Source organism: Halyomorpha halys, unplaced genomic scaffold, assembly GCF_000696795.3.
Source record: "Halyomorpha halys isolate HHAL.00 unplaced genomic scaffold, Hhal_1.1 Scaffold82.1, whole genome shotgun sequence".
Lineage (NCBI taxonomy): Eukaryota > Metazoa > Arthropoda > Insecta > Hemiptera > Pentatomidae > Halyomorpha > Halyomorpha halys.
The window spans coordinates 719624-735128 of NW_027109449.1; the positions used below are offsets into that span (position 1 = coordinate 719624).

General features: G+C 29.7%; 1 protein-coding gene across 1 annotated transcript in view; it reads right to left on the reverse strand.

The window, feature by feature from the left end:
• Nucleotides 1-14978, reverse strand: part of LOC106692992 (breast cancer anti-estrogen resistance protein 3 homolog) — a 203358-nt gene extending 188380 nt beyond the window's left edge. The window contains exons 1-2 of the mRNA XM_014439290.2: nt 14781-14978; nt 9350-9461 (exon numbers count right to left, since the gene is read on the reverse strand). Of these exons, the coding sequence (XP_014294776.1) occupies nt 9350-9461; nt 14781-14927 (259 nt within the window). The 5' untranslated portion in view covers nt 14928-14978. The remainder of the gene's footprint in view (nt 1-9349; nt 9462-14780) is intronic.
• Nucleotides 14979-15505: the final 527 nt, after the last annotated feature.

The window sequence follows — 15505 nt, forward strand, 5'->3', positions numbered from 1 at the left end:
TATATAACATATATAATCATTTTAATATAATTGTGAATAATTATTTTTCGTTTTGATTTGGTGATTTATTATGAAAAAAATATTATAAATACAATCACACTTTCATATTTTAATTATTCATATGAAGATATTTTCACTTTAATCCTTTAGGCGGTAACTTAGAAAACCAAAACTTCATAGATATGTTTCAAGAGATATTTTTGCATTCTGCTTAACAGTGAGGTAGAAATAATAAAAAAGGAAACAGTATTTGAAAAAAAAAATAATTATAACTTTATTATAAATGACAGCCGGACTTTGAAATACAGTTTTGTAGGAAAAAGGAAGTTTAACTACAGTTATTTACGAAGCGTGGATACTGAGGTCTGACCTTTTAGCAAATGGAAGTAAGATTTAACATTATCGCCACGGAGTTAGAAATGACTTCATACAGCACTCAACATTTCATAGACTATTTGACGGTTATATGAAAATATATTTTATTTTTTATTCTTTATACACTAAGAGATAAAAACGGTTTACGCAAATTACCATTTATTATTGGCGTATCGTGACAGATTCGGCTGTCAAAATGACTAAAATAGAAAATAAACTATTTATCGCGAGCAAAAGTTTCACTCCACGTTGCAAGGATTCGAACGACAAGAAAAAAGGAAAATATTTTGTTAGTTATTTTCCCTTTTCCATGACTTTTATTTTATTTTATTTTTTTGTTTCTCTTAATTTCCGTCATTTAGTAAGTACTATATGTTTTACATTTCCCTTCTCCAACTTATTTTCATTTTTAATATTTTTTTTTGTATTTCTTGTTTATTTATACTTATCACTGTAAATCTTATTTTATTTTGTTTGTTCATTGTTATATAAATATTATTCTTGTTATCTCATTCTCTTTCTCTGATGCTTAATTTTAGTTGTTTTATTATTATTTTTTTTTGTCCTGACCAAACAACAATAGAACGGTGGCTCACAACAATAAATAGTTTATTTTCTATTTGATTTTTTTTAACCGCACTCGGGTCAACTTCCTTTTATTATTTATTTATGTGTTAAAGTAAAGTGGAAGTAAATTTCTCCTTTTAAAAAAAAAAAAAAAGATTCTTGGGTGAAAAAATATCTTCTATCGTATTAATAATGATTCTTCATATACTTCTCAAATATATTGATATAATTAAAAAAAGTAAACTGACTTCCCAAATAACCTTATGATAAAACCCCAATTCGTTTTAAGAGATGGAATGTTATTGTATATTTATTTAATATAATAAGTAGATTTTTAGTGTCGTCTATAAATAATAAAACTTAGTAGTCGGGTACCTTTCGCATCTGAACGAAACTCCAGACTCCTCAGAAAAAACTTCATCAATACACTTTTTTTATGTTATTAACATTAAACGGGTAGGTACAAGGAGCTATCTGTATGGTGATATTCGTAGTTACATTGTACAGAAGGAACCCGACTACTGTATCAGTTCCCATTATTTTTTTGTAGAAACATCACTAACATCTTGAAGGAGATATGGAATATCATCCCGACTGTTGACCGTAAGAACAATAGGGTTGAAGAGGCGGTTTATAAGTTTGCACATTTCATTATAATACGGTTTATTCATATTCTTTATGGTTTATAGGTTTTTATTTCCCATTTTTAATAGACATCATTGATATCTTTAAGGAGATGTGGAATAACATCCAGAATCTTAAAACTAATAGGATTATCTCCATAGTCGTGTTTTTAATTTTTTTTTTCATTTTCTTCCAACAGAATAGTATTTAACATCTTAAAGTCTTTCAGATGCAGAGTGCAGTCGGAAGTTTACAGCGTCTTCATTTTATAGCGCGATTTTATCGCACATAATTACTTGTATTTCTATAATTGCTTGATTTATCAGATATTCATCTCGATAAAAATTATATGAGTAGATGTTATTAGTATTAACAGCTATGTAATTACGTAGATGTCCATAACATGGTACAAGATTATATTACAGCGGTGAATTAGAGCATGTAGGTACTATCTCCTGGCAGTTCCCCTATGTTTGTTTATGGGTGCATCTGTTCGGGGCATATGGGTACTCACTGCTGTGTGGTGTGTCCATGGTTTTTGGAATTAACCGTGAAGACTTTTTTTTGTATTTTTTATCCAGAAAAAGCATTATTTATATTCTGAAGAAAGAAGTAAATAAGCCGATGACTTCTTGAAAACAATTTTTTTAACCAACTAATAGTAGTTTGAAACTGTCAAATAATTAAGGATCCTAACAATGTTTTGACAAGGAAGGACAGAACACAGCAGGAATTTTATCAGGGCATAAGTATGATAAATATGCCACTAGAGATTTCTAGCTCATCTCATTTTTCTCTTTATTCGTCTCCTCCTTTATACTCATCAAATAAATTTGACGTGAAAACGTATAGTATAATAAAGACTCTGTATTATCTGTTCAATAAATAGTTAAAACCACCAATATATAAACGGAAAAAAATCTGTTTTCATAACAACCCAGGAAAAAAGAAAATATTAATTTGAAAATTCAGTTTGTTCAGACATTTTTCATCATTCTCAATTAGTGCTATGACTTTACACCTTAGATATTAAATTTTCTAAAATCTTTGTCTTTTCTACAATATATATTAATACTCGTATTACTAAATTTTTTTGTCAATCAGGAAAAATATTTTTCGTTTAGCTAATATTTAAGGGTAATCTCGAATCTAAACTTACACGTCTTATGAAATGAGCAGTACAATTTATTTTCGGGATCAGCAGAGATACGTACAAACCTAGTATCCCACCGAGCTGGAGTGGCTCTATCCATCCTTCCTAGATTCCTTTTTATTACAAGCAACTAGTACTCAACGCCCCTCCTATATCCTAGAAAACCTGGAATTCGAATTCTCAGTCCAATCCCGTTCTACCAGGTCCCGTTTATCTGACATCTACCCTTCACCTCAACGAACTGCTGCGTTTGATAAATAGTTTTTTTATTTTACCCGAGCTGCATATCTCTGGAACTCCATTCCCTCTAACATACGTCATGTACCAACCCTTCCCTTGTTTAAATCCCTTATATGTAACTACTTTTTTCTTCACCAATTTGAACCATTATTATAATTGTACAAATTTTTCGTAATTAACGTTTTGTTTTATTTTTATTTAGTCAGTTACTTTTTTGATTAATCTATTTTATTTTCTCTCTGTATATAAGTTAAAATTAAGTGTGGCCATACGGTTTATGGTCAATAAATGTTATCATAAAATTAAAATTGCCTTTTAATTCTCTTCTTAAAATTGCCTCCTAAAGGGACCTAGTTCCAGAATAATATTCTATTTTTCATTTTATTTCATTTCAATATTAAATTCATTATTATAAGTATCATGGGTGGATGGGGATGCAGTCATGATGAAAAAGGGTTGGAGGTGGCAACCTAAAAACCTAAAAAATTGAATATTAAAGAGGCATCTTTAATATTCAATTTTTTTTTATAATATGTATTTATCCATTGTTTATCCTAACTAAGAACAAGAATTGGTTAAATATTTCGAATTCAAGAAGAAAACTGAAACTGCCTATTTTTCAAGAGCAATTTTGAATACTGGGTATTTAAGTGCTGTAAACCAGTGACGGGGTTGAGAGAGAAGTGCAGGGATCTTCTGGAATCCTATTCTTTTCTCCACAAATTAAAGAAAAACTCAGAGTTCAAAGTTCTCCAGTCAGAATATAAATTAGAAATATGGTGTTTTAGAGGTTATTCTACTTTAAGTTAGTTTTTTTTTTTTTTTTTTTTTTTTTTTTTTATTCTTTTTTCTTATTTTATTCTCATTTAATTTATTTGTTTGTAAATGTGATGTGAATAAACTCTATGATCCCTATTACCATTGTTTATGAATACAAGATAGAAAAATAAAAATATTAAGTCTTGTCAGATTATTCCAAACAGTCCTTGCTAACTTAAGACATTAGGTAATATGATATATTAGGTTTTATAAGGTACCTAGCTGATACTTAAGATCATTTAATCGAACATTGTTATGACTAGTTATATATAAACCGTTAGGGTCATTTTCTAGAATAAGTGTACTATTGATAATATAAAGTGCAATAACATTCCAATTAAAAACAAACCTTAGTGCGTAATTTTACAGCACAATAATCACTTTGATACATACTAGTCAATTACTATACTTTTCTTATAATTGTAAGTATGAAGAAGTTAAAATGAAAATGATAAACAGTACTATTTTATGTAAAATAATTTACAATAACCTGTAGCATAATAGTTTTATTTATTTTTTAAGGGACTCGGTAAAGTAATAAAATATGTAATGAAATTCATGATTCTAGAATTCAGTTTTGTATTTCACATTTGAAAATATCCACTAAGACCATATCATTAGATAAATAGATTAAAATTTAGGTTGTAGCAGAAATTTAAAAAGTCGGCCATTAAATAAATATTTTTTTTATAAGCAACTAAAAAAGAAATTCAGAATATCATTTATTAATCTTTTCGTTTAGTAATTTAAGTATTAGTTCCTTGTTCAGTTTTGACAGTCAGTTTGAGCCCACATTGCAGTATAAAAATTGATTAGCTTACGTTTCTTTCAAGCACTTCATTTTCCCGATTTATAAAAAAAAAAAATTATAAACCTAGTTGATAGGATCCAAATGTAAGAATGTCATTGAAAAAAAAAATTAATTTTTTTAAGGAAATTGTTAAATTAAAATAAAATGCTTGTAAAGTTAGAAAAAAAAGGATATAACCACCCAGAACTAAATTTTGAATTAATATAGGAAGTGGAAATAATTAATAATAAGTTGACTTAGTTATTAGCCTGGGCAATAGGATACAGTAATTGGAATTTAATTGTTACTACTTTCCAGGAATAAAATACAATTATACTAGAAAGTAATAAGAATAGAGACCCGTATATATGCCATTGGCAGTTCTACTTTCTACCAATCAGGACCTAGAGCATCATTAGATTGTAGGTGCTAGCTTAGCCACGGTCACGATAAACTTAATGCAGTTCAAGAACATTAAATTGGAATATTTTATGATACGATAGTGAAAATATTATTTACTATTGCATTATTCAATAATCTAAGTTTTTTTTTCCATATAAGCATTATTTTTAAAAATTATTTTAAGACATCAACCACTCATGGATCAGTATTGTCTTAATTTTTAGATTTGCAAAGGATAGTCTTCCAATTCTAGACTTTTGGGCTGAGCCCTCGACCACATACTGAACGGGGAAGGGAGGCAACGGTCCGGATTCATGGCCACTATTATATTGAAATTTAACCTGGAAATCCGTTGTAAAATCTGATTAAATTTTATAGTAAAGTTAAAAGTGATTAAGAAAAAATAAGTATCGCCGTGTAATAATAAGTATATGTCGTAAACCTACTGACTGTCCTACTGTATACTTCAAAGATGTTGCCCTTACCCCTGTTGAACAGATCCGCTACCTTGGACTACGTCTGGACAAACGACTAACCTGGAATCCTCACACAAGACTGAAAAGACAGGAAACTCCACGTCAATTTCGACTATTACAGCACTTACTAGACAAACGGTCCAAACTTCCAATTCATTACAAAAGACTGATTTACATGACAATTATAGGCCTATCTGGACATACGGCGTTGAGCTTTGGGGCTCTACTAAACCTTCGAATTCCACTCGTATCCAATCCTTACAATTCAAAATCCTTCGTAAAATCCTAAATGCTCCCTACTTTGTCAAAAATAAAATTATTCACAAATACCTTAATTTGTAACCGATCTAGCCCGAACCAGATATCAATCCTTCCATTACAAACTCCCTAACCACTCAAATCCATTAGTTTCTAATCTTGCTTCCTCTTTTATTCCGGACAATCCTCCGAGGCGTCTGAAAAGAAGATGGCCTCGAGACCTTATATTTTAAAAATGTTTTTAGAGTGCTACCATTGGGTAGTTTCTCTACATGCTTGTACCATACCATGATATGATTTCCTCAAATTTACTTGATGTATTTATGTACAGTTGTAAATATCAATAAATAAATTTTAAAAAAAAATAATAAGTATAAATATAGTGTAACTGTAATAATTAATAATTCCATTTTAATATTTTAATAATATCCCACCACACTAGATACTTTTCATCTCAACCGTCGTTTTGTAGATTACCTAAATATTTTTTTCTGCTGAGGAGAATCCTCTCAAGATGTCTCTGGTATGAATAATCAATTTTCATAATTTTTAAATGGTACTTTTTCTTTTTAATGGATTTACGCGGTATCACCGCTTAAGCGACGATATTTCAGGTTAATTCAGTTTAACACATAGTAATATTTTTTTAATTTAAACTTTTTTAAAATAAAGTAAACTACCTTTAAAAGAAGTTTTCGCATTAACTCATAACATATATTTTCATTTCTTTAGAATAAAAAAACTTGTATTTCTAGAAGACATTAAGATTTAATGGGAAGTCAGAAAAATTTTTATAGCAGTCTTCATTTTATAATGCTATTTTACCATACGTAATTTATATAAGTCTGTGGTGGTCGTGAAAAAACTAGGTAAGTCGAATTGCCTAAAAATTGAGTAAACTTGGTTTAAACCGTCCTCATTATGTTATAGTCCAAGATCCCGTGCAAAAACAAAAATCAACATTATCTGATGAAAATTTGGATAGCACTTTTTTTGGTATTCATAGCATTGCCAAAGAAGATATAAGAGTCTGCCATCATGTTTGTAGCATGTGTCATATGCTACCTGCATGATCTGGCTGGCAGAATCCTTCTTAGTAGGTTTGATCTTAAGAAAACTATTTCTTCTACGAAGATAAACGTCATAAAATACTTTACAGTACTTTATATTAGCTTCAATTTGAGTGCAGGTAAGGTAATCTCTGCCTCTAATGATTCTAAAATGTACTTTTTCATAAATCAAAACTTTTGTCCAAACAACTGAAAATCAAAATTTTGTGAATATATTTTGAAAAATATTATAAAAACTGCTCCTACGAAGTATCTACGTCATGAACTAATTTAAAGTAAATTCAACTAGCAATAACTTGAGTGCTGATAGACATTTGTTCTTCTAATGGTTCCTGAAAAATATTTTTTCTTAAAATGATTACAAGCACGCCAATAGCATTTTAAGTGTTGTAGGATATTTTAAAAATAAGAGCTCGGAGTAAAAATTATTTATTTATTTTTTAACGTTTTGAGACAGCCACCATAGTTAAAATTTGAACGACAGTCTATCATTTATTCATTGGCAATATAATGAATATTTAAAAAAGTGCTATTAATGTTTTCATTAGATAATGTCGACTTTTTTTAAACGAGCTCTCGGACTAATAAATTGGTTAGTCTGGTTATTTTCCAGTGAGTAGAAATTATTAACGGAAAACAACTAGCCTAAACCAACTTAACACAACTTCAGACGTCCCGAGAACTGTTTAAACCCAGTGAGCTTAATTTTTAAGAAATTCGGCTGAACAAGTTTTTCTTGACCGCCACAGTAACGAATTAATTTCGAACAACGAAGTACAGTTTTTAAACCTATGTTATGGATATTTCTAGAAAAGACATTTTATAAACTAATTCTCAACAAAACTCGTCAAAAAAAAAAATCAAAATAATTCCCTCCAGGTTTGAAGGAATTTGATTTCTTCTCTTTTTTCATAAATTCTGAGGTTTGTTTGATGGAAGATGAAACACAGAAACGTAGGGAAAGGTTTTTTATCTAATGTTTGCTTTGATCATGTGGTTTTTAATATTTAGCGCCTTTGAAATATAGATGTATTATTTACCATCATATTTCCTGGATATCAAATCAACTTCCTACGGTACTAGAATTTATTTATCGAAATTATTTTATAAAATATTTCAATCTTCATAAATTAGAAAATATTTTACTATAAAACGTCAATCTCATTGGAGCTTCAGCTCAACCATAAATGAAGATTAAATATTTCCACTTTTTTTTTTCTCGAATATTTGAAGAATGAATAGTGAATACCGAAATCAAAATTTTTTTTTCCCAGAAACTACTTGTTCAATTAATAATACATCAACTCGTTCTAATTATTAAGTTGAATTTGGACAGAATAAATTGAAATTGTTTAAACGAAAAATACAAATAAAAATTATACAAATCACTTCAATAATTATATATTTTTTAAGGCTATAGAGGCTATTATGTTACAAACCAAGTGTAGAAGGAACTAAAATCTGTGTGACATATATCTTTTAATGTTCTAATAATTTTTACTAATCTTTTAATTATTTTAAAATTAATTAATCCGTGACTCAGTATTTCTTTGAAGATTCGAGTCTTTCCTATGCGGCTGCCACCAATATGATTCTTTATGTAAAAGTGTATGTTCCTTAAATAAATATAAATACAAGCATAAATTATCGAACAAGTATAGTCGTTATCTTCTCTCCACACAAAGACACACACCGCAGTAGTATATTGCCAGAAATTAATAAAAATTAAACAAAGGAAGTTTTACGCTGTTAAACAAAATAGAACGAACGTACGAACCACAGTGCTCATGATAATATTATTTAAATATAAGTGTTCTGCAAATAATATATTTATACATTGTTAATCATAGAAAAATGATACTAATAAAAGGTAAAATATAATATAAATATCACCATTTTAATAACATTTATAATTCTAGATATAACAGATGACCAATCAGAATTTTAACTACATAATATAGAGTTTAACTTTCATAATTATTAAAACAAGCTTTCCTTAAAAAGTCTTTAAATAAAAAAAAAAAATAATCACACCGGATCAAGAAAAGTTTAATGAATAAAAAAGAAGACGAAATTAAATGAATACACACTCATACATTTCGTAATTATTTTAATGAAGACGTTTAGTTCAAAGTGTTTCTTCAATTAGAAATAAAGTCTTTTGCCTTTTGGTGTAGAGTTTAAGAACCCCATATAAAAATGCATGCTTTAGTTCATCTTATTAAATTAGAAATACCCGTCGTTAAAAGTTATCACATAATTTTTTAATTAAAACCATATCAAAACGTCGATTAAAACTAAAAGTCTTCACAAAAATACTGTGGAGGACTTTGATCTGTCTTGATCGCTACTATTTTTCTTCTTAACCATGAATCACACTTTATGGTCTTTAAGAAAAACATCAAAATAATTTGATTGAAGATTGCTGATTGAATAAATGGAATATGGTCCGGGTACGGTCAAATTAAACTCAAATAGTAATATAATGTACTATTTTTATTGGAGCTATCGTGGGGCGAAACGTGTATCATATACCATTTATAAAAATAATTTAAAATAATAATTATGTACTTACCCCGGTCATATTTATTTCTCAAAGCGACTAAACTGGAGACGATGCTCGCGCGATGTGCTGAGTTTTTTACTCCCAAATCCCTTATTTGGGCTTCAGAGAAATATAACAATTCCTGAAAAATAAATAAATATTTTCAACAATTTATATAATAAAATACGAATTGAATTAAATTATCTATGTAGGGTATTTCTGTTGATAAAAATGTCATAAATTTTAACTTAAACTGGATGAATAATTTTTAAAAAAGACTACTTACAGATAGAGGATAGGTAATACTAATTCAAAAGTAATAAACAGCGTTTGAAATTAAGAATAGAAACAGATAGATCCTTTTAGTTTTTTGTCACTGAAGCTGGGATACATAGTAACAGAGTAGTAACTCCATTTTTATATAAGTATTTTATTTTCAAAATATGGACGTAGTACAATTACTTATTCAAATTATTCACGAAGAAATCCGGGTTATGAACCATCAAATTAAATAACTAACCTATACAGTAACATGAAAAATAAAATAGATAAAAATAATGATGTAGGAGTAGTTTATAAAATTAACTGTTTCAACTGTCCAGAAGAAGATGGCCACAAGACCTTCTACTGCAGAAATGTTATTCCATTGCTACCAATTGGTTGATGTCTGTATCATACCATTAGAATCTAGATGAAATAAATTCACAGTTCAGGCAATGGCAAGATGCTCCGCTGATGTAGAGTGATTGTGGCTTTAGCGCACTAACTCACCCTCCACTGTCTCATTACCAGTGACGCAGTGAGAGGGCTGCGCTGAAATCTCGATGGGTCCTCCCTTCTCTACCCCTCATGCGAGTGGAATAGAGTGGGCTCGGAGATCCTTAGGTGGAGATTGTATATAATTAATTTTACTAAGTTTGATTATGTTAATTATCTGTTTATATACATTTAGAGATTTTATTTATATATTTTTTAATATTTATTTATTTTCTTATTTTATTGATGTTTTTTTTTCTCGGAACGGCCTTTCAATACCACGCCAATATCACTACTTTTCCCTTCTCATTTTTGCCTTTCTTCTCTCCCAGTATCTTCTCATCATTTCTGCGTGCCTATGCTTCCTCTCTTTCGACCACTCAGTACCCTTCCGTTTATCTTTATTTGCCGCAAGAACATTGATTTCTTCCAACTTTTTTCCGTTCTCTATCTAGGCAGTCTTTGTCTGTTATTTTCTCCTACGCTCTTGTATTCACAGATTCTGTCAACGAGTTTCTTTTTTAGTCTTCTTTGGTCCATTCTCATCATGTGCCCGTAAAATCTCAGTCTTCTGATCCTTATTTCGGTTTCCGGGTTATTTATCACCCAGTAGATTTTATTGTATTTATTAATTATTATTTTTTGTGTGTGTGTGAAAGTAACAATTACTAGGATTATGCATTGCCCAAGTTTGTGGAAGATTGTAATGTTATCAATACATAAAGTATTTTTTAATTAAAAAAATAATAGATATCATATACGAATTGTATTATATCTTACCACCACATCTACTAAATGTATTTTCATATAAATTTAGTTGTAAATTTCAATAAATAAATTTTAAAAAAATTGTTCAGAGATATATTATGGAGAAAATGGACTATACATAAAATATATAATTTATCAACACACAAACGATTGCAAAAGTAATAATAGTCCAAAATATTATCAAAGAACTGTATTGGTGTAATACTATGCGGAACAAGAACACAATTTTTATTTTCATGTTTAAACACTGTGTAAATAAAAGAATATTTTTAGAAGAAAACTCATAGAAGCAGTAACTAAAACTGAAAATCTAAATAATGTAATTAATTACAAGATAGAACCATAGAACCATTAATGTAACATATGCCCTGAGATCCTGAATAAGTTGAATAAATAATTGAGCTTTTCCTCAATTTTGAAAATAAAAAAGTTTTAAGGAACTCAAATGGAGATTTCTGAAAAACAATGTTAAATATTAATATAAAGAAAATTATAATAGTTGGAAGTGAACGATGAGTTAGTAAAAAAATCATGTGCTCACTGTAGTTTAGGAGTAATTGATAATGTAGTAATTTAAAAATTAATTTTATAGTAAAGAAAGTATAGGAAATAAATAGATTTTACCCAAGAAAGAATATATAAAATAATTTCACATTAGTATTAATTTTTTAGATAATTTTTATTAAGTGTTGAATTTTTATTTTTGATATACCAAAATATAAATAACTTAAAAAAACTGAGAACAGCAGAATTTTAAATACCATTATACAACTAAATCCTAACCTGTACAATTTAACATAGTTTTTATAAAGTTTCTGTGGCGAAGATAAATAAGCTAAAACGTGACAATAATGTAAAATATATATGTGTAAAATAAAATTTTGATTTTGTAATAGTTATCACTATTACATAACATTACATTAAAAAAGAATTAATGTGATTCGAAAATTTCCCTTGGTCTTTTTGATAAATATTATTAAATTAAGTTCTTTAATTATGTAGAAGTTATGAAATTATAATCATAAGTTTACGTTTTTGGAGATGTCGTGATTCTCAAATGACTGACTCATTTAAAGATATTCTAGTTACTAAAAATTAAATTATATTGAAAAAGAACTCCAATTTAGATAATAAAAAGAGGCGGAGAATTGTGGAGTAATTTTTTTTTCAAGAGACAGGATATTAAAGATTATAAAAGTAAATTCAATACGTTCTAAAAAAAAAAAGAAAAAGAAAAGGGTCTTAATAGCAAAAGATTGAGTGTAGTTTAGCCTGGAGCGTTATGTCAGTTATCAGTGTATGTACTCCACATTCCATTCTTAGAGTTGATTTTTATACGACTAGGCATATAACGGGGGCAGGTTGGTAAATATTGTTAAATTTATGAGTTCCAGCAACACCTAAATTTTCTGAAGACGTAAGCGCCACAATTTCTTCATAGTATAGATACAATGTATATGCAATAATTACAAAAAAATATTGTAATGATACATGATTATCACAACACTTGATTGCCATAAAAAGATATAGAGATTGACCTTTATTTAAATTCAAAACATTTATTTTGAATGTGGATAAATCTACAATAAAGTAGTTCATAAGGATAATTTTTCTTAGAATAGTAGTTCTTATGATGTTAACCTAATGGAATTCATAAAATGTTGTATTTAAAAAAAAATGTCGGAAAATATTAAATGAAAATAGTGCGACCAGGGATCAAATTTTAGAAAATTTACTCTATTTAAAAATATGTATGTTACTTTTTATCGTATGCTAGATAGACTTCACGATATTGAGAATTGGATCATAATAAGAGATAATTTTAATTTTTTTGTATTGCAACATTTACTAGACAAACGGTCTAAATTGCCAATCCATTACAAAAGACTGATCTACATGACTATTATAAGGCCTATCTGGACATACGGAGTTGAGCTTTGGGGCTCCACTAAACCATCAAATTCCTCCAGAATCCAATCCTTACAGTCCAAAATCCTTCGTAAAATCCTTAATGCTCCTTACTTTGTCACAAATCAAGTCATCCATCAGGACCTCAATATTCCATATGTTGCCGATTTGGCCAGAACCAGATACCGTTCCTTCCATAATAAACTTCTCAACCACCCAAATCCACTTGTTTCTAACCTGGCTTCTCCTTCATTACCTAATAATCCTCCTAGGCGTCTGAAAAGAAGATGGCCTCGAGATCTTCTCCTCTAGAAATGTTATTGGAGTTCTATCAGTGGGTAGATTCTCCACATGTTTTTATCATGTCACTATGCATAGTGCATATTGCACCTACAGCAAATTTACTTGTTGTATATATGTGTATAGAGTTGTAAATATCAATAAATAAATTATTAAAAAAAAAAAAATTTTTTTGTTTGATAAAATTCAATGTTGTCCAGGAATAGTTAAATAACTATGTTGTATATGTTGAAAAGTCTTGGTAAAAAATTGAATTCATTTCTAACAGAAAATGCTTGTTAACAGTTGAAAAAATTACTGTATTCTCCAAAAATCGTAATTTTGATGGGAGTGAACAGAAACAGAATAAGAAAAGTGGAAAATTTTATTGAGTTAACGTTTTACCTCTGAACATAAGAAAGTCAATAAATTAATAAAAAAATTAATGGAATCAATTCATTGTAAGCTGGTTTTCAGATACAAAGAAAAATGCACTACATTATGCTGGTACTAGACAGTGTTCTGGTTAGACCACGTTTTCTTTCAAAATTTAAGATGATATATACCTCCATACACAAAATTTTATATACCAAAATTTCCCCAATTAATTCGTTTAAATTTTAATAATTCACATATTTAAGGTAATGCATTAGAAGTTATTGGCTATATATCTAAAAATATCCGGTAGCCATTTTCCAAATTTGATGCATATAGGCCCTATTAAGCCCCAGGGAGTGGTATACTCTTTACTATAGTCTTTTGTACACAATTTTACAATATAATTCATTGAAATTAATTAGTATACAATTACTTCTACGTTAACTTGTAATTTTACTGGACCAATAAGATTATTTAAAAGTTCATGATGATAAAATGAAAATGAAGAGACCGAACGAACCAGGAAGTTCAATGCCATTACAAGCAAGCAACAATTTTTCTTTATGAAATTCCATTCAACTATAAACCTAAAGTCATCTAAACAAACATCCAAAACACGTCAAGGTCTACAACTCAGAAATTGTAAACAGCACCGATCAGCACTGCGTACATTTTTAGGGACTATACTTCGCTATACTTTATTAACCATGGTATATGCCCAACTTTTCCGAATCCGGGCATTGGACTTGCTACACAATCAATCAATTTTTGATTCCTTAAAGAACCCAGAGGTGAAGAAAGGTCAGAGGTGCTGTACTTTGAAAGGAAGTACTGTTACTATACCAATGGTTGTGCCAGGAGGTGATTTGGTCAGAATCATACCCGACCACAAGATTTTTATCCAATTAATGGTACCCAATTTATGAGGCTGGGTGGACCCTGGAGGGCTCCCGGACACTCAGGGCTGACATGATAATTATCTGTCACAGCCTGATTTGAACCCGGGTCTTTGGAGTTAGTAGTCCATTGCCTTATTAACGAGCTACTCACTCCCACTGCGATTAACCATATATTCCTATAACCAAATATACACCAACCGTATACCATTCCTTCTACTATTAACCATCTATTCTTTTCTATCGCTATATATTTTGGGACCAAACTACTGGTTTTCATGCTTTGCGCTTTATATCATAAAGATGAAACGTCGCATTATATCCGCGTACAAAACGTGAGATATCCTTTCAGAGAACCGTTATTTCTTTAAGATGTTGACATAAAACTGTGAATCTGTTTACCGTTCTAACATGAAAGGAAGTGGAACTTGAGGATGTATAACAGTAATTTTATGAGATAATGAAGTTGGTGTTACCTCCACTCCCTTGTAGGACTCGAAGAGGTGGCTGTACTGAGTGAGGTCCAACCTGGAGAGCCATTTGCTCACTTCGAGGTGCGGTGCGGGCAGCGAGCTCTGGATAGGCACCGGCTCAGAGGCCGACTTTACCAATGGCGGCGGCATCTTCTTTTGCCTTCCTAGGCTACCGAACCTGAAGTTCCATATTATACCTGAAAATACAACAATGATAATTAATTAGGTATAACTATAAAAATATCATTTTTAAATAATACAGTTGTAATAAAATTAGTCTGTAAATGTAGTAACTCATATATCGGATAAGGTAGAGTCCCTGCCTCGGGTCTATTTTTCTACTTGTAGATATATCTATAGAAAGTTCGTAGTTAAAGTTTTAATAAGTTTAACAATGACATGAAAAATTGGAGGGCATAGAATAATATTATGTTGAGAGAGAGAAAAAGAAGTAGACAGTGGGACTGGAAGAGGGACAGGGAAATTAAAACAGTCCTCAGGATAGAACTTCCTATTAGTATTATAATAAAATACGACAATAATCTTGGAAGCAGAGATCAGAGCATTATCGAAAGATTTACTTGAATAGTTAAACTCACATGCAATTCTTTCTCTGAAATATCAGTAAATATATCGAGTAATTCATTGCTAAAATCAATTATATATTATATAGGTATGCACTGCCATTCTTTGAGAAACGTGTGATCTGTGGGCAAGAAAGTTGCAAC